At 41.9% G+C, this 23204-nt stretch overlaps 1 protein-coding gene across 1 annotated transcript; it reads right to left on the bottom strand.

The window, feature by feature from the left end:
* Nucleotides 1-3720: 3720 nt before the first annotated feature.
* On the bottom strand, nucleotides 3721-23202 carry CAV1 (caveolin 1). The gene is made up of 3 exons (XM_051795593.1): nucleotides 23049-23202; nucleotides 22100-22264; nucleotides 3721-6046 (listed from the first exon to the last, which is right to left on the bottom strand). Exons 1-3 carry the CDS (start codon nucleotides 23076-23078, stop codon nucleotides 5705-5707), a joined length of 537 nt encoding a protein of 178 aa, XP_051651553.1. The 5' UTR covers nucleotides 23079-23202; the 3' UTR covers nucleotides 3721-5704.
* Nucleotides 23203-23204: the final 2 nt, after the last annotated feature.

The following is a 23204-nucleotide window of genomic DNA, read 5'->3' as shown; positions in this document are numbered from 1 at the left end:
GTTAGTTCCTGCAGAGCACACAAGGAGAATCAGTCTTATAAAAATTGGATTCATAGTAGTCACCATACTGAGTGGTAAGCATCTGAAGTTTACATCTGGGAGTGCAGTGAGAGGAGTTTAAGGCTCCTCTGTTTCAAGGAGCGAGATGTTAGACTACAAGCCTCAGAGAGGCATCATTTCCCAGCACTTGTTAGTTATCCCTGAGAACACCTATTATCTCCAGTTCCTACAGGAGAAGGTGTCAGAATAACACCTCATTTGTACTTCCCTGCAGTATGTAGGTGTGACCTGGGCACCTTTTCAGTGAGTTTTACGGACAATTATTTGCCAAGGAAATTCAGGTTCTCAGAACAAAAGCAAATTATCTACTGAAATTGGGCCTAGGGACTGTGGATTGTGTCTTGGATCAACACTGAAATGTGCCTTGATTATGAGAGAGAGCACATGCTTGTATTCAGTCTAATCACTATCTTCTGTAGAATCATAGAATCATTAAGGAGGGAAAAGATCTCCAAGATCATTGAATCCAACCTTGTGACTAAAAACTATTACATCAACCAAACCATAGCACTAAGTACCACATCCAGTCATTTCTTGAACACTTCCAGGGATGTGACTCCACCACTTCTCTGGACAGCCTGTTTTAGTGCCTGTAATGGGTTTCTGTGGTTGGGTTTTGGTAGCGGGAGGGGCTACAGGGGTGGCTTCTGTTAGAAGCTGCTAGAAGCTTCCCCTGTCCCATGGAGCCAATGCCAGGCAGCTACAGGATGGACTTCCTGCCTCTGGCTAAGGCCGAGCCAATCAGGAGTGACAGTAAAGCCTCTGTGATAACATAATTAAGAACAGAAGGTTGTTGTGGAGAAGAAACTCCAGCCAGGGAAGAGCGGAGTGAGAACATGGGAACAGCAAGGTAGACACCAAGGTCAGTGCAGAAGGAGGGGCAGGAGATGCTCCAGGCACAGGAGCTGAGGCCCCTGCAGCCCGTGGTGCAGCCCATGGTGGAGCAGCTGTGCCCCTGCGGCCCATGGAGGAGCCCATGCTGGAGCAGGTGGATATCTGAAGGAGGCTGTGACCCCGCAGGAGGTCTAAGATGGAGCAGGGTCCTGCCAGGGACCTGCAGCCCATGGAGAAGGAAGCCCAAGCTGGAGCAAGTTTTTTCCTGGGTAGGACTTGTGGCCCCTGTGGGGGACCCACGTCGGTACAGCTCATGCACCCCATGGAGGAGTGACCCATAGGACAGCAGTTTGGGAAGAACTGCTGCCTGAGGGATGGACTCACGCTGGAGAGATCCATCAAGGACTGTCTCCCATGGGAAGGACCCCATGGGAGCAGGGGAAGGACTCCTCTCCCTGAGCAGCAGCAGAAACAACTGACTGTAACCACCATTCCCTATCCCCTGCACCACTGGGAGGAGGAGGGAGAACATGGAAGGAGGGATGAGGGGAAAGTGTTTTTAAGACTGTTTTATTTCTCACTCTTTGGCTCTTATCCTGTTAAGTAATAAATTTAAGTACTATCCCCGCTTCTGTTTTGCCTGTGAAGGTGATCAGTAAGTGACCTCTCCCAGCTCTTATCTCTACTCATGAGTCCTTAGCTGGGTTTTTTTCTCTCTCCTCTGTCCACTTGCAGAGGGAGAGTGAGAGAGTGGCTTTAGTGGGTACCTGGTACCCGGCCAGGGTCAACCCACTACAGGGCCTGATCACTGCTTCAGGGGAGAATTCTTCCTGATGTCTAATCTGAACCTCCCCTGGTGCAGCCTGAAGCCATTTCCTCTTGTCCTGTTGGAGAAGAGGCCAACTCTCACCTGGCTACAACCTCCTTTCAGGTAGCCTCCCCTGAGGCTCCTTTCCTCCAGCCTAAACAACCTCAGCTCCCTCAGCTGCTCTGCACAGGACCTGCTCTCTGGACCCTACACCAGCTCCATTGCCCTTCTCTGGACATGCTCCAGCACCTCTCAATCTCTTTCTTTCAGTGAGGGACCTAGAACTGGACATAGCACTCAAGGTGTGACCACACCAGTACTGAGTACTGGGGGAAAATCACCTCCCTAGGCCTGCTGGCCATGCTATTTTTGATATATACACTACTTATTAAAAGTAGTTATAAATCTGGTGAAAATACTGTGCATTTATATCTTGTCAATAGTTATCGAATGTGCATTTTACCACTATGCCTTCAGAAGGCCATAACTGAGAAAAGCATCTTTGAGACAGGATGTGCTGGTTGTACAATACAAGTGAAATTTTAATTAAAAATTCTACAGAAGAGAGCAAGATAGAAATAAAAAAAAACTATGTTGCATGATGTCCTAATGCCAGGTAACATGAAGTGAAAAAATCAAAGTTTGTAAGAATGAAGATAACAAAGGTGTTCTAGCCTAGCAAAGACTTTTATTCTGTGCTTCTTTTCCCCTCCTTGGGAGATGAGGAAACAAGAGGATGCAGCAGACACATGAGGCAATCAAAGCAAACAAGTGAACAAAGAACAGTTCTATTTTGACCTAAGAGAGGGTCAAAAGGCAGCTTGGGTACAGCTATGGAAATTCTCGATCATTATTAAAAGCCTAAGGTTTGTCACTATATCTTGTTGCAACTTCATTCCAATAAAAATATTTTTAATAAAGTGTCTATATTTATTTTGTTCAATCAGAAGAATCAACCACAAAGCTAGACAATTGACATTTTCTCATTTCTCAATACTTGAGTGCTCCAGCTGGTTTGGAGTGTCCAGCTCCCTGATACATGGTCTCAAGGTAGTCAAAGTAAAACAGTTCAAGCTACATGGCAAAATTTAAGAACTGGTGACTCAGAGGATGAGTGACCAATGACAGCCAAGAAAGTTTTCTAGGAGGAGGAAAAAGAGATGTTGAGCCCACCTGAGCGCACAGGTCCTGACTTTTGTATCAAGCAGTGTAAGACAGTCTATGCCACGTTTACAGCTATGACAGGAGATTGCCTGGTGCCACTGTCCAACACCCAATGTCTAATCCTCTAGTAGACAAACCTGAATCTTACTATGGGTTGTATCATGGCTGTCATATAGGTCTTAAGTGTTATAGCAGGAGCACTGATATGAGATCCAGCCACAGCACAGCCCAGTGACTGCTGCTCAGCGAAGTGCCAGGGACAGTGTGATCACAGCGTGAATTTGCACATCTCTCCCATAAAGTCTTGTAGTCATGACATTACAAATGGTTGAGCCTGAATATATCAGGCTTTGTCAAGATATTTTTGAATACTGAAGGTGTATTTGCTTTACTTTCACATTACAACCTCCCTTTTATCTTCTACAATATTTTACATTTTCTCACAGTCCAATCCAACACACTATTTGCTACCACTAGCCTATTAACCACTGCTAAATACACCATTCTGCTATTGGAAAACATACAATCGACTACATTTATTTGTTATCTGCCATTTGAACATTAAAATACTGTTAACAGATTTGTAAGCCGTTTGTAATAGCCTGTTTTGTTGGGCTTTTGTGTATACTAACTTAACAGCGTGACAGGTATTGTGCAATAAAACCATAGAAAAAAACTGTCCTGTCACAAGTTAGGTCTTTGCACGGCTGAATAAAAGCTGTCATTCCCCTATTTCCATACATTAAATGCTTCAGCTAGTGAGCTTTTATTAGGAAAAATCCTGTTTCAACTGGACTGACAAAGAAAGCTTTGACCAATGTTTGTCCACAAGGAAAAAGAAGTCAGACAGGAGCTATCATTAAGCATCTTTTTATTGTAGTCTTTAATGTACATGCAGAATTTAAAAAAAAGTGCCAGTTATATCTGTAAGCGTATAACAATAATGTAAATGTTTGGATCAGCGATGTATTTAGATTAGGGACTAAGAATCTAAGTGAACAGACATCTTTCAGGATACACAGTTTGTATCGTAAATCAAGGTTTCTTTCAGAGTGATTTTCCTCATAAAAAGATAAAATATTTCTTGTTTACAATCTTGCTTGTTTTTAATACTGAAAAAATCTATAATAGTACACTCTTCATTATGTACATAGAAAAACATAAAACTATATCCATACCAGTGTCTGTTTTAAATGCAAATAGTAGTTAATAGTTTTGTAAATTTTTTTGTGCACCCTCTCTCCCCTTCCCTCTTCCCTCCCCCTTAAAAAAATGCAGCATTTCCTAAAGTTTTCAATGCTTTGGCAGAAATAGAACCGAAGGCTCTTCCATGTTAGGTAAAGCAGTATGTGAAATATCAGCGCTAAATAATAAAGCTATAGGTGTACCAGACAGCTCCATGTTCATCCCAAGGACCAAATCTTGCACACCTGGAGGGCAAGAACTGGTTTGCTGGAGATTGCAGCTGGAGCAGACTCAGGCCCCAGCTTGCTTTACAATAAAGCTGACTAGCCTCACAACTATTTTTACAAATGCTTCACGCACACCAATGAGGATGCAGAGAGCATCTCTGAACACAGTACTATCATGAGGGCAAAAAGCTCTTGCAGGTCACAGCATCAGAACATGTTGCAAAGGCTCTGCTACAGAGGCCTTCCACTTTGCAACACGGTAGTTTCACACAACACCCTCTAAGACTTCCTGGCAGGTCAGCTAAAAAAAATGAACAAACCAACACACAAATGCGAAGATTCTAAACCATCTCTTGTGATGGATAAGTTTAAACTCAGCAAAGCATCCTGAAAACAATCTACATGCTAGTGGCAGGCTGACTTCTGCTGATAGGGAAGTTTTGAAAGATGGAAAAGTTTCTCTCAGGGGCAGCTCCTCCCTGGCCTCCTGTGGCTTGTTTGGCACACCTTCATTTTTCTTGAAACTCAAGATTATCTTTGGCATACCTGCGATATGCATTTGTAAGAATACTTTGCAAAAATACCCCAGAAGCCTATGACATAAGCACCTAAATGGTCGCTAAGGGATGTGTCATAAGTCATAGTCAGGAAAACATTTCCATTATAACCAGTTTTAGAGCTCTCAACTGCAGTTTGCTTCTACAATCCTAGCAAAGACTGAGAAACAACTAGATGCAAACTTCCAAGAGAGAATGAGACAGAAAGGCACCCACCTAAGCTTTTACATGTCAATGTTTACAGCCTGATAAAGTGTTAAATTTTCAGGACATACACTAGTGCAGTAATATGTTTACTTAACTAATTTATTCATAGTGCACAATATCTGACCATGACTGTAAATAGCTGCAGTCAACTGACAATCCAATTGAAAAAGAACATTCTGCTAAAACCTGCCAGCTGGTCACGTTCATTCTGCTGCGATAGCTCTGCACTCTTTGGCCACAATAAAATGAATGGCTTTATAGTGTTGGAAAGCATTTTTGTCATTCTTCAGTATCACTGTGCATTTATCTCACAAGGAATGAAGGGTAAGATAAAAAGGCATCCAACAACACTTCAATCTCTGAATTGAACGTCCAGCAAAATGATATGCAGCTGGCTTGGAAGAATAGCCATTTAAGGTTAGTTTGAAATGCAGACTGGAGGGAAAAAAAAAAAGGAAAAAGAAAGGAAAAAAAAAAAAGCAAGTAGTCCAGTAAGAATAAACAGTAGAAAAAGAAACTGAGCAAGTGATTCTTTGTTTTGGGCCAGTATATCCACCACCAGTTGCTGTATGTTGCTTTGGGAAACACGAAACTGGCACCAAAACACTCCAAACAACACAAAAACCCCCTTCCTAGGCTGATGGTTCTCTTTGACATGTCCCTCAAATCTCTTTCCGTACTGTGAATCGGATGCTGCTGAACATTTTGCCTACAGCCTCGAACAGTGGGTCGCAGAATGTGTGGATGCAGATCGAATAGACGCGGCTAATGCACTGGATCTCAATCAGGTAGCTCCTTATGCACGGGACCACTGCCCAGATGTGCAGGAAGGACAAAATGGCAAAGTAGATGCCCCAGATGAGAGCCATAGGAATACCAAAGATTGCTGACAGTAAACGATAAAACCAGTATTTCGTTACAGTGAAGGTGGTAAAACTGGCCTTCCAAATCCCATCAAAGCTGTGTGTTCCCTCTGGCTCAGCAATCACGTCTTCAAAATCGATCTGCAGCAAAGAACACAAAGTCAGGTCAGTCAGACATTCACATCAAGGGTGTATTCCAGAAACACCTTTCCTAGAGAGCTATGGTCCCCTGCAACAAAACACTAAAGCATGTGCTTCTTACATCCCAACGTGGTTTCAACCCATTATAACACATCATTTAAGTAATGAATCTTCAGTAACTATCTTTTTTCCATTGACTAGCAGAGAGACTCAATGATTAGCTCTAAATTAGACATCTAACTTCTAGATGGGAGTTTTTCACAAAGCTGAATTTATTTTCTTCATCTCCTACAGCTCTAAGGTATGCAGTGCCTTTAGTCTACTTGAGGGACAAACCAGGTGAGTAGAATCATCATGCTTTCATTGCCTAACTCATTCACATCTTTATGAATGGAGTCACTACTTTGACTTTTTACACACCTCAAGCATGTATCAATAAAATCTGTTTTATTCATCCAAATTTTGCCATCTTTCCATTGCTGAATGTTGGCAGTGAATAAACAGTGAGGCTAGCTATTTAAATACATACTTTGAAACAGGCATAGATAGTTCCTAGTAGACTGAGAAATAAAATTATGGACTTAGACATGGATCAGGTGGAGCTCCTCTTTAGTCCTAAAGTGTTAGGGAACTCTTTCATCTTACTAAATATGAGAAGGCTACTCACATTAGAGTTATTTTGTTCTAGCCTATCCTATTTATGTGACAACTCTGTTCATGAAAGACATAGTCAGGCTAACATGTTAATATCTAGTAGGAACACACTCTTCCATGTATTTTGTAGTTTTGACTATTCAAAAAGTCACTTAAGGAAGCAGTGCATTCCAAAAGGCATATTTTAGCACTCTCTGTTGAAATACTGAGCTGTTCAGGAAGCTTAATTGTCATAACATTTGTATTAGAAAATTAACAGAATTGCAATGATGGTTCAGCTCCATGTCACACAAATGTGTTTGATATAACCCACAGTACAGGATATTTAATTTAGTTAGCACAACCAATTGTATAGATACTGCATTCAGCAGGAAAGAGAACATCACAACACTATTCATCTGCAAGAAACTAAATGACTGTTTAAATCAGATGAAAAAAAAAAGAATTTGCATTCCTGGGATTGGATCCCAAAGTGAGATGATAACGCTGCTGAAAGTGAAGATTTACAGGAGCAGGGTAAGTATGATATGGGCCAGCAGCCTCAGAAACTTGTGCAATAGTACCTTAGCACTCTGGAAGCAGATGAATATGCACACACTCAGTGTAAGTATTGCTTATACTATGGGAAAAAGCTCACTATCACTTCTTTTAATCTGAAATATACAAAATAACTGGAAAGCACTCCTTCTCTCCTGCTGAATTTTTATCACCTCCAAACATAAGTTACTAACAAAGGGAAAAATACTACAAAACCACTGGACTTTCTTGCTTCTTAAACAAACAAAAAAAATAATTCCAAGCAAAAGTGCACAGTCTAGGTGCAATCTTACATGAAGGGCTCAAAAGTCCTTGGGAGAAAATTTCTGAATCATCTGTGATATCAAATATCTTGAATGCCTAACATCAGGCTGGTTTAATTGGACATATTATTGTGCCTAAACATCACTTTCTCTGCCAGTTCTTCTCTCTAGACATCATGTAATGCAAACTATTAACCTCCTCTTTGTCTGCTACTCTGAAGGAGGTCTAGTGGTCTGAAAGTCATTCTTTGGGATAGGAATTCATCGTCATCATCATCACCATCACAATCACACCTAAAGATAGCATTTGAGTTGAAATTCCACCTACGCAGAAACCAATGTGAGACTCTGCAGTGGTGCAGTACCCAAGGAACCCAGGTCATCTCTACATGCTTGTCTGTAACAGCAAGCAGGGCCAAAAGTCTGACTGGACCTTCTGAAACTGAATAGCAAAATTTTAAGTAATAGCTACAAAATGAGAAAATTAAAAGAGTTTGAATAATGGTTCTGTTCCGTAAAAGTTCTACATGTATGCAATAACCTCTGCTTTTCTGGGTTAATTAATTTTTGGTACAAATCTTGGAAAACAGGTTCCTTGAAAGCAGTCTAAAGACAGTGTAGGAAGTACACTACATTCACTGCTCGGTGATGACATGAAATTGGAAATTATTTGGGCTCTGTAATTTCAATGCGTGCAAGACTGAAGCTCTTGTGGAAATAGCTCTAATTTGGGGGAAAGCATCACAGGCAACAACATGCTCTCTGCTTTGTTTGTGGGGTTATTAGATATAAATGCACATCTCTGGAGAGTAAACAACAGACAAAAATTAGCTTTATGAAGTACGTTGACCATCATAAGATATTAAAAGTTAGCTGAAGTATAATAAAATAGAGCAAGAAACTTTTCCAGATGTATTGTGATCTTTTTACTGAATGAAAAACACAGATGTCCTTGTATCAATCACAGGATTTTAGGACTGCATCATGAAAGAAAGAAGGAAAGGTTGTAGATGTATACATGGAGAAGTCATTATTACCAATGATGGCATTTTGTCTTACATTTATTCCCACCCCTGTCCCTCCAGATGATCTCAAGATCTGTACATTGTCCACTGAAATCAATCTCATTAAACTGAGTACACAAGCTGGGAAAATGTATGCCTGAGTTTATGGAGCACAAATATTTTCTTTTTGGAATACATAAGTAAGCATATTTATAGAATCTGTTTCTGCCGCTATTCAAAAGCAAACTTTTCATGGTAGCCCACATCCCATGTTAGTTCATTTTCAAATGAATGGGTGTTCTTGGCTTATCATCAACATTTGCCTTGCAATCAGATAATAAAAATATGCAGATGATGGCAAAATCCAGGATGATTACAGCAAAGAAAATTGCTTCTCAAAAAATATTACTACATAAAGACTATATGGTTGAAAATAGATCTAATTTCTAAAATTTATGACAATTTACTGCATGCTTCACACCAGCTGATGTTGTGATCCTTGGCAAAGGTAGCATAGCCAATCCTAGAAGTTCAGAGCATTGAGGGCTACATAAAGTCTTTTTATTCAGTTCAGTTGTGGTAGACTCTACCTTGTATTTTTTCAAATCATTGGTAAGGGAAATATTAAATCTCAGAAGGAAAACAAGTTTGCATTGAGTTCCATGGGACTTTACATGGTTATATCTTTAATCTAGCTAAGTTGGACCTATTTTTATCAGAAAAGCATTTTTTGGCATGCAAAAAGAAACCATGGGTTAAAGTGAATTTTCTAGAACTTTTAAAATATACAGTAAGACTGGTCCATAATTTGATTCCTTTCAAAATAATCCATTGTAATGAATGTTTTACTGGAAATGGAAGCCAATAAACTCATTGGTTTTCAAATCAAATAGTAAACTTTCTGTAACTGAATTCTCAGTAACTAATAATGTTACCCTGTTGTCTTCAGCAAAATGTCCATGGAGTTAATCCTGGGGAGCTGACAGAAAAATCATGCCATATAACATTTCCAGATGGACAGCCCTGTCTTCATTTCAGGAGATGCTGCTAATATTAGAACATTTATGATATATCTTTGTTCAGGATTTCCCAGCTCAAGTCATACACAGTTATCCTAAAAGTACTCAGGGATAAATCTGTCTGTAAGAAAATAGCAAATACTCATGCCACCAATAATTATCACAGTGACTTTCTTGGAGTAATTTCAACAACTCTCAGAATGTTTCTACCAATGCACAGAAGCTGAATAGATGGCTCTGTAGGAACCATGGCTGATGTAACACTACTATGCCTTTCCCATTTTATTATTCCTCAAATCCCATGTTTCACATTACTCTAGTTTGAATAAGGGAACCTGTGAGTGAAAAGACAGAAAAACAGCCTGATAACTCAAAAGACTCTTAGCTGAATACAGTGTTAAAATGAAGTCATCTCCCTGAAAGCTGTAAGAACATTATGAAACTACATACACATCAAGAAAGTCCAGCTATGCCTGGCACGCGAACCTCTGCAGTGCTGTCCAAAACCAGACTCGCCTGCAGCAACGTCTAAATAAAGATAGACAAGGAGTTGAGGTAATCTAGGCTCTTCTACTTCTCATCTGCTAACAGATTACACAGAGATGCACTGGCTGGGAAATGATCTAATTATTTCACTGTTCATACAGTACAGATAAGTCCTTATGCTGCAGGAACTGAGATATCACTCAGATTCTTCCTGCACTAAACCACTCCCATGAAGGATACTACTTTTAACTCCTAGGGATTAGTCCTCCACAGGCAGCAGGAAGAACAGGTGACTGGATGCATTTTGCCTTGCTATGGGTTATATTTACATCACTCAGGTCACTTACTCGCTCCTCAGTCACTCCTATTACTCTCCTCTGATTTTTAGTTCAGTAGCACTCAATGATGGTGAGTGTCATCAGATTGATAATGGGAGTCCAACTGAACTAAGTAAAAATAGGACTGATAGATGAAAGAAGTGGCCAGAAATAGAATGCTACAGAAGAAAGACACTCAATCTGGAAATGAATCTAACTGGTTTGCAAGGATAACACACCTTTTTGGGGGTATTGTTCTCAAGGTCACATTTGCCAAAGCATCACATACATGTAGATCCGTGAAGAACTCAGTTTTATCTACATATAGGCATGCTTAGGTTAGGCACAGGTCTTGTTCAGTAGATTGCACGTTCAGTGTGTAGTTTGTTCCTCCAGAGCTGTCAGGGTGTGCTCTAAAATTACACTGAGGTTGTTGATAAGCTAATGAAAATATAGGCACGTTCACTTGTGACAAGGAGAAAAGTACAGGAAATTGGTTTTGACCCTCTAAAGGATGGTAATAACTTGCTACAGCCTTCTGTTTAAGCCTAAACTATTAAACATTATCAACTCCTGTACCATGCCTACAATACGCTTCCTGACTTCAGCTATTCTTTGTTTCCTACTATTCAGTTTGGCAAAGCCAGGTTTTACGTTGCTTGAAGCTTTTGTCTTATTCTGCTATGAGAATCAACACAGCTTCTTTTGCTCTGTATATGTTTATCAGGAAAATAAGGAACCTGTTTTGATTCTAAAATAGATTTATTTACAAGAGAGGGAAGCAGTATGGGATTTATTTACAAGATTTTTTACAAGAAAGGGAAAAAGTCTGTTTAAGGAAAAGAATTACTAATTAAAAAAGCTTAATGGTGTTATCATCTGACTCAAGAATATATGTCTTATGTACAAAATCAGTTGACATTCTGACCTTACCATTGTAAATCTCTATGTATCAAAACCTGGCAGGCTGGAAAGGCATGTTAAATGCCAACCTCAAATCACCTACTTACCAGCTGTGGTTTTCCTCAAAAGTTTGTTCTCTGAGGTACATAATACCCATTACAAAGAAAAAATTACTGTGCTGGGTCTATCAGAAAAAAAATTATTAAGACCATGAGCATTAGGCTTTGATCTACACTTCTGTGATTGTAACTATAATAATTCAAATCTTCGTGTGTGGTTGCTGCATGCTGACACTGTGCTCACAGTATGCAGTTTGCATTGCCAGGCACCACCCCTCCTCCACTGAAGAGGAACCCAAACAAGCAGTGAGGGTGCCTACATTTCTGAGTGCCATCAATGTATTTTGGAGTCAGTAAAAGGTTGCTTAGATCGTTACTGGATATCTCTTGATTGATCACTATTATCTCCAGTCAGGGAAACCACTTAAATACGTGCACAACCTGAAAAATGTGAACTGTCCCACTGAGGTCAATATGCTCTGTCAGATCAGGGTTAAAGTCTAGTCTGAATGTATACAAGGAAGAGTCATAAGCTAGCTTTCTTTATTTTTTTTGCACAGACTGTGGAAACTGTATTTACTGTTTATCCTGGGCTGTTTTTAAACAGGTTTTCCCTGGTTCCAAGACTGTAACTTTAATATTGTTTCACCGTATTATATTGTGTCCTTATAAGACTTGAAGCAGATATAGTATTTTTACAAACGTAAATTTGTAATTTGTAAAAATCCCCAATGTATTCAATGTCCTTTAAAGAAGCAATCAACAGAAGAAAATATAAGAAATATCACAAAATGACATGCCTTTCTATGGCGTGAGTCACATCTGGGCTGTGATGTTCAGGATAGGTGCAACACTACTAACACTGAAGAAGGCCATGGTGTGTATTATTAAAAATAAGAAAATGCATGAGCATACGAGATCATTATTAGCTTTTGTACTTCCACATACTATTTGAAACTTAAAAATTTCCAGTTACAGTGCCTGGAGAAGAAAGGCATCACATCATCTGAACAAAAACCCCAAGCAATAAACTCACAACCTTTCTGTTAAATCAGTGATACAAGCTAAACGTCTACGTGTTTCCTTGATTCTCTGGAATACCATATTTCCACATATACTGAAGCTTGTCTTAAAGACCACTGCCACAGTTTATCAGAAAATGATGAAAAAGTTTGTACTATTTCTACTGAATCCACAGGAAAGAGGATGGGGAGGTGTTGAGACTTAAAGGAGTAAAGTTGCTCTTCTCCCTTCTCTTCCAGACATCAGGAGACTCATTCACCCTTTAAAGAGTACTGTTAATCAGCATCTGGCAAATGTTTACTTGTAGTTATGTAGAGAAGCTGGTACTTCGTTCCTGAAAACAGGGAGCTTTGTGATTCCTAGATGAGATACTTCCTCTGTAATCAGGTTTTGACAGAAAACGTTAGGTGCTTTCAGGTGTTTAGTAAAGCCAAAACTCATTCTATTCCACAGTATTTATATAAACCTCAGGCTACAGCATGAGTGACTACAAAACACGAACACCTAGCAGTGTTCAGCTCCATTCAAAACATCACCTTGACTCTTGGCATTGGTGGCAAGCATCTAACAAGGGAACCCCAGGAGTACCTCCAAGCAGGGCTGCAGCAAGCTTAGGCTTTGCCTGTCAATCTTGAACTTTGTTTTCAGAGCACACTGATCTTCTGGGGACTGGCCAGATCACCAGGTACAACAGTTCCTCTTTTGAAAATAATAAAAATAAATAAATAAATGAAAAATAAAAATAATAAATAAATTTAAAAAAAAAAAAGATCATTACTGCAGATGGCTAGGAACAGAGCTCTTACGTGAGGCTGATTAAGTGCAGAAAAATGACAACTCCAAAGTGAATGAAAGCCTAAACAAGCAAGCAGAACTGTTGCACCCCAGTTACTGGCTCTGACCAATGACTTCACCTTACATTCCCTGTGTCCCTGTGCCCGCTTTCCACAATACAGCAAGAAAAGTGTTCTGCTGGCAGATCCCTTAATGGAAATAGTTAATTTTTCCTTAGTGCTATAGAGTATGCCAGAAAAGCAAACAATGCTTGACAAACAAGATATTCAAGTTAGAAAGCAGGATAGAAGGACTGAACTCTTCCAGCCAAGGAAGAAAACCAGTCCGGTCAGGAGTGATTCCTACTGCATGCATAACAAAATACTCAAATGGATTATGAAAATTTTTAAATTATGCCATGACTTAGAAAAAGGTGACTGCAGATCATCATTTCACAAAACTGAAAATCAATGAAAATAGCCAAAAATTAATTTGCTACTAATTACTGAGTGAACAACCTCCTGCTCCCTTCCCAATTACTGATTACATACCAGAAGAGCCCCGGTGATGGGCTTTGTTTTATCAGATGGGCAGGCTCATCAAAATGTGCAGAAGTACTTGTGAGAAAAATGCAACTGATACCAACGGGCCAGCACTGTAACAATCAGCTGTTCTCCAGAGATCTATTCCTGAAGCACTTGCCTGTTTTGTCTCAATACAGTCTGGCAGAACAAAAGACTATCATCTTCAAGGAGAGATCTGCACTCTTCTACAACACATCAGAACTTCCTGTGCAGGTGGGGATATCATGCCAGCTAGTTCCTTGAAAAATATCTTGATGTTGCTTGAGTAAGCAGTTAGAAAATAAAATTACTGTTTTCCTCCCTGGAAACTGGGCTGCTGGGAGGTTATTGCAGTTTTCCCTAACAGAAACTCCTAAGAAGTTTTCTTTGTTTCATTATTTGTTTCATGTTTCACAGTTCCCAGTTCAATACAGCTAGTTTAGCAAAGAACCCTGATACATATATGTACATCCACATATGTCTGTCAATCTGTATGTTTAAAGAGGTATATTGGTCAACATAAAGACCAGTGTGAAGTTTTGACTACACTAAACATAATGGGAATTTTTTTACTTATTTTAGTGGAGTCTGGAGTTAAGCAGAATCCAAAAACTTTAATAAAAGCAAAGACATCCTGTAAAAGGATTTTATATTTTACACTATATTTTATTTAATAAACATAAATATGATATATTTATATTTTATTGTTGTATGCTTGTATGCTATTAAGGTAATAAAGTGCTATTAAGTATAACTTTTTGAAACTTGGTGTAGCTTCATCCCTCCTAAACTTAAGCACTAATGGGAAATGGAAATATAGAGATCTCAGACTCCTTAGGTGCACATGGAGAGAGACAGGGACCTTTGGGTGTTGTTTTAGATCTGGAAACCATTTTTTCCTCTTTATTGTTTGTAAAGGGATTCTAAGGGAGGGAGACTCTTGACTACGTATACTACCCATAAACACATTCCAGTTAACTGCTGCAATTCTTTTTTGCAAATCTCTATCACTTGTTTTCACCTTTTACCTCATTTCTACCAGAACATGCTTATTGCTGACAGTGTGCAGTGATGCCCAGCTGCCTCTCCTTTCCTTTTAAAAAAATTTGCCCTGACATTCATCCTGTTAGAAGGTTGTCTTTCTTATGCAAGATCTTAAGTTACCTACCCCTAATTATGAGATAATTACTTCTTTAGCGTTTCAGAAAAATCAAGATATCATTATTCTACAGTTCTGCTCTTAGTTTATGAGATGGGATTGAGTGCATGCTGATGCCACAAAGTTGTGTGGTGCAGCTGACACGCTGGAGGGAAGGGATGTCATCCAGTGGGACCTGGATGAGCTTGACAGGTGGTCTCATGTAACTCCATGAAGTTCAACAAGGCCAAGTGCAAGTTCCTGCACCTGGTTGATGGCAATCCCAAGCATAAATACAGGCTAGGTGGAGGATAGACTGAGAACAGCCCTGCAGAGAAAGAGTTGGGGGTGTTGGTTGATGAGATGCTCAATAAGACCCAGCAATGTGTACTTGCAACCCAGAAAGCCACCAGCACTCTGGGCTGCGTCAAGAGTTTGACCACCAGGTCAAGGAAGGTGATTCTCCCACTCTGCTCTCATGAGACCCCAGCTGGAGTGCTGCACCCAGCTCTGGGACCTCCAAGATAAGAATGTGGACCTCTGGGAGGAAGCCCAGAGGAGGGCCCCAAAGGTGATCTGAGGGCTGGAGCACCTCTCCTATGAAGACAGGAGAAACTCAGGATTGTTCTGCCTTGAGAAGGGAAGGGTTCAGGGAGAACACTGAGCACTTTCAGTACATAAAGGGGGCTTACAAGACAGTTGGAGCGCATGTAGTGACAGAACAAGGGGAAATGGCTTCAAACTCAAAGAGTGTTGGTTTAGATTATATAATAAGAAGAAATTAATAAGTGAGGCACTGGAACAGGTTTCCCAGAGGTTGTGGATGTCCCATCACTGGAAATGTTCAAGGCCAGGTTAGATGGGGCTTTGAGCAACTTGATCTAGCGGGTTGCATCCCAGCCCATGGCAGGGAAGTTGGAACCAGATGATCTTTAAGGGCTCTTCCAGCCCAAACCATTCTATATTTCTAAAATACATGAACTTGGACTTGAGAGAACAATAGATGACTTTACAACTGATATCTACAGGAGATACTAACCTGATCTTGAGGGGAAACTGATCATTTTTTTGTAGCATTTGTTTGAATTTCAAGAAGAGATTTCAAAGTTGACAGAGGAAGTGTTGCAATCCATCTAGGAGACTCCCTTAGGCTTTTTTGAAAATGTGAATATAAATTCAGCACAGCAGGAATTTGGACAGAGAATGTGATGCTTTCACCTTCAGTTGTGAGAGTGTCTTCTCACTTATCTATGAAGCTGAATTTATCAGTTCCTATTTATTTGAAAATAAAGTATGTGGGCCAAATAAATAAACGACTAGGGAAAAACCCCACCCTTGTACAGCCCAGCTCCTTTATCTTGAATAAAATCGTATTTTATCACATGCTCATTAGAGTGGGGATAGTGGTACTGAAAATATTTGTTCTTTTGAATGTTAGTCTGATAACATAATTTCTGATAAGAATGATATTGCATGAAATTCAAAGTTTGTTTTGAAACTAGCAAAAGACATTTTCATAAGACATCTGTCAGGAAAATATAAAGAGACTAGTAGGGTTAGACCTGCCTTCTCAATAAATCAAACAAAATTAAATGGCATAACCTCTCTTTCATGTTCAAAGTCCAAGATGGGTTTTATTACTGTCATTTGCCTGGAAAAGAAAAGAGAGATGGTAGTTCTGGATCAAAAAGCTCATAAAATCAATTACTGATGTACACTTCATCCTGCTGTTTGTTTATTACAAGGGTATTTGACAGCTGTGGGAAATATGAACTTATCTTAGTTTAGAACTATATCTGTCTTCAGTTCTCCAGAGATCACAAGTGTTACAGAATCACCCAAGTTCATTTCTTCCTTCTGTTGCCTAAAGTACAACAAAGATCAAATTTCCCCTTTGGGACCTCATGGGCAGACCACTCTACTGTACAAAATTACACCTCTTCTCCCTGGAGAGTTTTGTATTGCAATATTTTTGTTTGTTTGTTTTAGATATCCATAACCTATGCAAGAGAAGATGGTGTTTTTATCCACATAATGGGCTAAAAACTCTACAATTAATTCACATTGTTCTTAAAATTTTCAAACCTAATCTGAATTCTGATGAAGCTAAGAGAATTGAAAACTATTACTCTTCTCTGAATCTGAGATAATGTTCAATAAATTCTAACAAAAGGAACAGCCATGCTGAATTGTTGGCTCTCTGTCCTCATGGACATCAAATGAACATTTTCCTATGGAGTTATGAGTCATGTTCATCATGCTAAGCAAGAATGCTGTGCATAAGGCTTTAATAACACCATGAGTTTAAGTACAAACACATTTTTTTGAGAAAGAAGCTTTCATTAGGACAGATGCCATTATTAGCTGTCATCTTACGGACATTTTGAAATTCCATATCTCGGAACTCCTAATTAAAGTGCAAGAAAAGTGTTTTTGAGAACTCTCAAAACCTCACTCAATCCTCATATAAACTGGCATTCATAATGATGCTGACTTTTTAATCTCTCACTCCTAGACTAGCCTTGGAAGAAAAATTTGAAATAGAATTGGATCATGTGGGTAGCCAAAATCAAACATTTGAATTTTCTTGTATTTTAAATCTAAACCCCATAGCCTGTTAATAGGAGACAAAGTTAGAGAATAATTACATTTAAACGCAGCTATGTACAAGTAAGGTGTCATGTCTAAGCTACATGTATCAGCAATTGAGAGAAACATGCCCTTTGAGAGCACTGCTTGTTCCATTCTATGGTTAGGGCTAAACTCTGTGATGTGAATCTGCCTCCAGAGGAATCTCACTTCAATCACTGCCAACTGCAAGCACCCAGATGACAAGCTTGGATTAGAACACACACACACACATTTGCATGTCTATATATTTATACATTTATATATTTCTGTGGTTATATTTAAAATTATATATCTATTTTCTCAGGATTTTAACAATACCTAAAACCAAAGAAAAAGGTTCTGCATTAAATTTCACTTAATTGTGTCAGAAATAGCATCCTGTTGAGCTCTGCTTTTCTCTCATTTTATTATGTTGAAGAGCAGAACTGTGTTCCTCTCATGTTGACACCTGTTGTCACATCTGAATGACAGCCCTCAACACCTTAGCCTTCCCATCCAAAAAGAGCAGGGGATGACACCTGCTTTCCTTCCAGCAGGTTCTCAGGTGTAGGGATGGGAAGTGCTTTGCCCAGTCATCTCTCTGCGCATCTTACATTTTTTTTCACTGCAACAGGGAGATACCTTCATTGTGAAAGATTAAATAAAATGGCAAACTGCTTTTCAAAAACCCTCTCTATTCATTAAAAAGAGGCAGAAATTGTAAATGGCTTTAAAATGGCTGAGTAATAGTTTCCTCCCTAATGACTACATAAGGGTATTATGGTATTTGTCAACATCTGACTAAAAATTCCAGACTTTTCCTTGCAGTGAGCTGAATTGTCCTTAACTGCATTAGTTTTAAGTGGAATGCATGAATACATAACTGTTTAAAACTTTGTACAAAGGCTCTGCATCCTCACATCTGTAGCCAAGTACTGGATTTTTTTTTCCCAGAGCAAAAAGGACTCCTATATAACAAACAGTGGACAGACACCACTTGTTTAAAAGAAAATAATAAATATGTTCTAGATGGTAGACGAGGCACAGGCCTTTCTTCCTAGCACATAACTAGGAAAAAAAACGTAATCTGCCTGCAGATGTGACTGCACATTTGGTCCTCACTAGTCCCAAAGGAGTAGACTTTTCAGGGTTGGCTGCAAGCTCCATCCCCATCCTGAGCAAGGAAGTTACTGAGAAGAGCAATATGTGGGAGAACTGGCTCTCTCCTCTGTGTCTTTCAAATTCAGTAAACTCTGTGCAGACTTGACCACAGATACTTTGAGAAACTCTGGACTCCAGAGTTGGAAGGCTGCAATTTATCCATGCTCTGGAAAACACAAATATTGTGTTGGAAAACAAGAAGAGCAAAGGATGAACTTCAGGCATCTTCATGTGAGTGCTGGGTCACTGGGGAACAAATGAGGAAAAAAAACCCAGCAATCAGCTTTCTACCCTGTTTGTTGCATCTCATCACACACAAATAAAATGCAGGATACAAGTCCAAGGGTAAAATTGCCCAGTGAAGGACACATGAAACAGATATAACTGTGATGCAAACCAGCTGTACCACCAGCAGTACTCCCAGAGAGCTACCAGGTGCACAGAGGCTGTTTCTCCTTTGCCTGATTTTGTCCTTGCCTCCTCCCTGATTAGCCACCTTCACAAGCCAGTGCCTGAAGGAAAGGGACCACTAGTACAAGTCCTCCTGCTGTCAAGGTGATGCACGAGGGTAGTTGTAGGAAGAAGAAACTTGTTCCTTTCTGGTCCCTACTGAAGGAATTGGAACAGGAAGGAAATTCTGATGATTTTCACTAGATCGTGCTTCCTCCAGCACAGAGTTGCCAACTTCATTGTCTGCATACCTCAGGTTCTGTAAGGCCTCACTCACATCCCTCTCTTAACAGAAATCCAGTCATTTGCCCCAGTTTTCTGGAATCCTCTGAGCTATTAGCTTCTACTTGGTAGCTAATTTGAAGACAAACCATAAGCAAAGTCACCAACAACTTTGGTGTAAAGCTGCTCCATGCATCTAGTTTTTATAAGAGGGTCTGGATCAGGTTTCTTCCCCTTGCCTGGATCCCAACCCTGTTGCTGCCCGCACTATGCATCTGCTGCAGGGGAAGCTGTGCAGATGCTTTGTGTTGCAAATCAAGGGAACATGTCTCCTGCTTCTCACAAGAGAAGGTTATTTTTAAAATGTGCTATGGGAAGTATTTGAATGCAGACAACACTGAGGCCTTTTAGAGAGCTGCTTACAGAGCAGATTCCTCATTCTCTGTCTAATCATTTCTATTTCATGGCTGACTGATTTGTCCCCAGTTTCCATGCTATTGTGCCTCATAGTCAAGTAGCAAGAAATGCATAAAATACTGGGTAAAAAGCAGAGGGTCCTGAAACTAGAAAAATGTAACCGCTCAAAACAAAATTAAGCTCAGCCTGAACCATACTTCTGGCTTTACAGCACTCCTGAACATTTTTTTTTCTGATTTCCAGTACCTGACTAAGACTGGGAACTCATTCTGTTATACAAGTATATCTTTTATACTCTGCCTGGATGACTTACAGCTGAAGTTCAAAAGGCAGATGCATGACTGAAGGGGACCACAGACCGGTGGCTAAGACAGGAACAGAATCTGTGTAACTTCACCCCAACCCAAGCCTGTCCCCTAGGTATTGGGTCTGAATTTTATCGCTACATCTGACAGATGAATCTGAACACAGTGTCCAAATAAGCGCAAATTGTGGCAAAATTCTTCCCTCTACTCTTCAGGTTGGACCTATCTGTGATACACTTACAAAAAGCAAAGTTATTCTTATTTATCCTCATAACAGAAAAGATTGCTTTACAATGCCATTTTTTACAAAAACTGCTGTTTTTATGATGCAAAATGGATCCTGTCTGGTTAACATCAAATTCATTTTGGTATATTGCCGTGTCTTGATGTGACTACGTTCCCTACCAGGAGCTCACTTGTTGACACAGAGGCAATACTGGTATTCTGGCTGTGCTGTTTTTCAATGAATGTGTTGGTCCACAGTTGTTTCAATAGGACTAACTGAAAAGCTAGTTTTTCCCATTCCTATAATTCTTATTTTCCAAGTTTCTTTTAGAAGACTGAATGTAACAAACTTCCTTAATCCTTGCCCCTGTGGGAGGCAGAGAGGGCAGGATGGGCTTTGTATGCTTCAGTTTAAGTTCAGTAGGGTTTTTTGCTGTCAGTGGTCTCCCTATTTTCCCAGCAGGATCTTTCTTTCATGAGTTAAGTTTGTGGACACCAGGATTCTGACTTGCCTGGGGGCTATGACTCATCCTCAGAAGGTTTGGTTGCTTTGGGGACTTCTGTTGGTGTATGAAATAAACCATGATGCAGTCTCCTTCATCAGCTCTTTCATTCCCTGTCTACTCAGCTGCTCCTTCATGGTTAGAAGAAAAAAGAACTGCTCTCTTCCTTTTAAAATCACCCATTTTAGTGGAAGTTTTGTACCAAGATGAATTTTTCTAAACAAGTAACAACTTCATGCCTTTTCTTTCTATACAGCAAAGCTGACAATGGCTCCTTAAAGGTATAGACTGCTTTGAAGAGTAATTCTTAGCATTGATCCAGCATGATGGTTAGTCGTATCCAGCACCTTCAAATTGTGTTGAAGGCTGGAATTTGAGGTTACTGGGGACCTTGCTAAACTGTCTGCACATAGCATGAATAATTTTACAGATACACATTCAGAAACCAGAGTATAGGTTCTTGATTCTCTAGAAACAATACAATATTTCTCTTTATAAATAACGGGTCTTCATGACCAAGAAACATGGCGAACTGCACACACACTGACACTGCTGGACACTAAACAACCCAGTTAGTGGCTTAGTCATCCACTACGACTGGGCAGCTCCCATTTTTCCTAGGGTCTGACAAGTCCAGATGACAGCATCCTCAATTTTCACATGCATAGTGTAAAGTTTGTCTGCTAAGAGGAAAATTAAGCTCTGATTTTTCTGACCAAAGTGACTTCAAGCAAAAGTCTCCATCGACCCTGACCTGTGAAGACAGTCAAACTGATTTATAAACCCAAACAAAAAAAATCTAGACAAGGACACAGATTTTGCTTAGCCTTCTTCCCTTTATCAGCTTTTGAAGGACACAAATCCAAACGACCACCAGGACCTCTGATTTTGCACCCACCAGGCTTAGGGAAAGCGATCCGGTTTGTGCCATCTCCCTGCCCTGCCTCTGTGCGTGCTCCGGGGAAGGAAAACCCGTCTGACGATGTTACACAAGGTCACATAACTCATCCCCCTGCTCCCTCGGCCCCGGGCGGGACGTCCTGGCTGCGGAGCTGAGTGCCGGCACACACGGCGGCGGGAGCCACCCCGCTCCCCGGCGGGCGCTGCGAGCGCAGCCCGGTGCGCCCCGGCGGGACAACGCGGACAGCCCGCGGCAGGGGAGCCCCGCACCGCACTGGAGCGACGAGCTCCGGCGGGCTGCTCTGCCTGCTGCCCGCCTCTCTCCGGCTGTCTGCCCCCTTTCTTTGAAAAAAAGAAAACCAAACCAAAACCTAAACTATATATAATCAGCCCCTGGCCCGTTCCCTCTTGCAGCAGGTGGAAGGATGCGATTAGCTATTGCCGCCCCAACAGAACCCACGTACCCTGCTTCCGCAGGACCTGGCATCGCCCCCCGCCCCGTCCCGCCTCGGCCCCTCACCTTAACCACGTCGTCGTTGAGGTGCTTAGGGTCTCGGTTGACCAGGTCGATCTCTTTGGTGTGCACGTCGTGCACCGCCTTTTCGCTCAGCTCATCTGCCATCATCTTGTTGTTGGGCTTGTAGATGTTGCCCTGCTCCCGGACGGGCGCCGTGTACAAAAAGCCCTGCGGGCAGCAAAGGGAGTGCGGGCGGGATGGGATAGCCCAGCTGAAGCAGGGAGGGCAGGGCCGGTCCGCTCCGCGCAGGGGGGGCGGGCTGGGGGAGGCGGCCCCGCTCCCGCGGGCGGCAGTATCCTGGCAGCGGGGAGGCCCTCGCCCAGCTATTTAACCGTGGCCGCGGGGCGCACACCACACCCCCGCGGTGCCAGGCACGGCTCCCGCCGCCAGGCGGCCCCGGTCCCGCACCACCCGCACCCGGCCAGCGGCGTTCCCTCGGGGCGGAGCGAGCCCCCCCTCTGCGGGGAGGGCGCTCCCGCGGCCCCGCGGGCACAGCTGAGAGCGGCCGGGGATCCCCGCGCAGCGCCCTCCCCACGCTGCCCTCGCCATACCGCCCTCGCCGCGCTGACTGGAGCACGGCGCCCTCACCGTACTGTCCTCACTACACTGACCCCACGGTATTGCCCTCCACGCAGAGCCATCACTGTGCCCCCTCCATCCCGGCGCACCCGCCGTAGTGCCCTCCATGTAGCACCCTCCATATACCGCCCTCCACGGACTCCAGCAGCCCCCGTCCCCCCGTCCCGCGGGGGACAAGCCCCCCGGCTCCCGCTGTCCCTGCCCGCAGGTGCCCGGCTGTCCGCCCTCCTGCCGCCCAGCCACCTGGGCCCTGCTCCTCCGACGGGTCGAGGAGCTTGGGGGGCCGAGGCGCTGCAGGTACTCGGCAGCGACGGCGGCGGCGGGCGGGAGGGCAACGGAGCAGCATTCTGGCCCCATCCCCTGGCGGTCCTACCTCCGAGTCTACGTATTTGGTGCCGGACATGCTGCCGCAGGCTGCTGACGGCTCTGCCGCGAGTGACTCTGCCCTGTGACTTGTAGGACCGGACGCAGGAAGATCCCGCTCAGCGGAGCAGCCGGCCGGGGGAGGTAGCTGCGAGGAGAGGGCTGG

This window comes from Manacus candei, unplaced genomic scaffold (genome assembly GCF_025592945.1).
Source record: "Manacus candei isolate 608988 ecotype Guabito, Panama unplaced genomic scaffold, ASM2559294v1 h1tg000043l, whole genome shotgun sequence".
In the NCBI taxonomy this organism is placed as follows: domain Eukaryota; kingdom Metazoa; phylum Chordata; class Aves; order Passeriformes; family Pipridae; genus Manacus; species Manacus candei.
The sequence above is the reverse complement of the archived record's forward strand: the minus strand, read 5'-3'. Positions and strand labels throughout refer to the sequence as shown.

What these genes read in the sequence shown, in the direction of transcription:
- CAV1 (XM_051795593.1), bottom strand. Translation starts at nt 23,078, where the DNA reads ATGTCCGGCACCAAATACGTAGACTCGGAG. An exon ending in CCAAATACGTAGACTCGGAG is followed by an intron (nt 22,265 to 23,048) that starts GTAGGACCGCCA and finishes TGCTGCCCGCAG; the next exon opens with GGCTTTTTGTACACGGCGCC. An exon ending in TCAACGACGACGTGGTTAAG is followed by an intron (nt 6,047 to 22,099) that starts GTGAGGGGCCGA and finishes TCTTTGCTGCAG; the next exon opens with ATCGATTTTGAAGACGTGAT.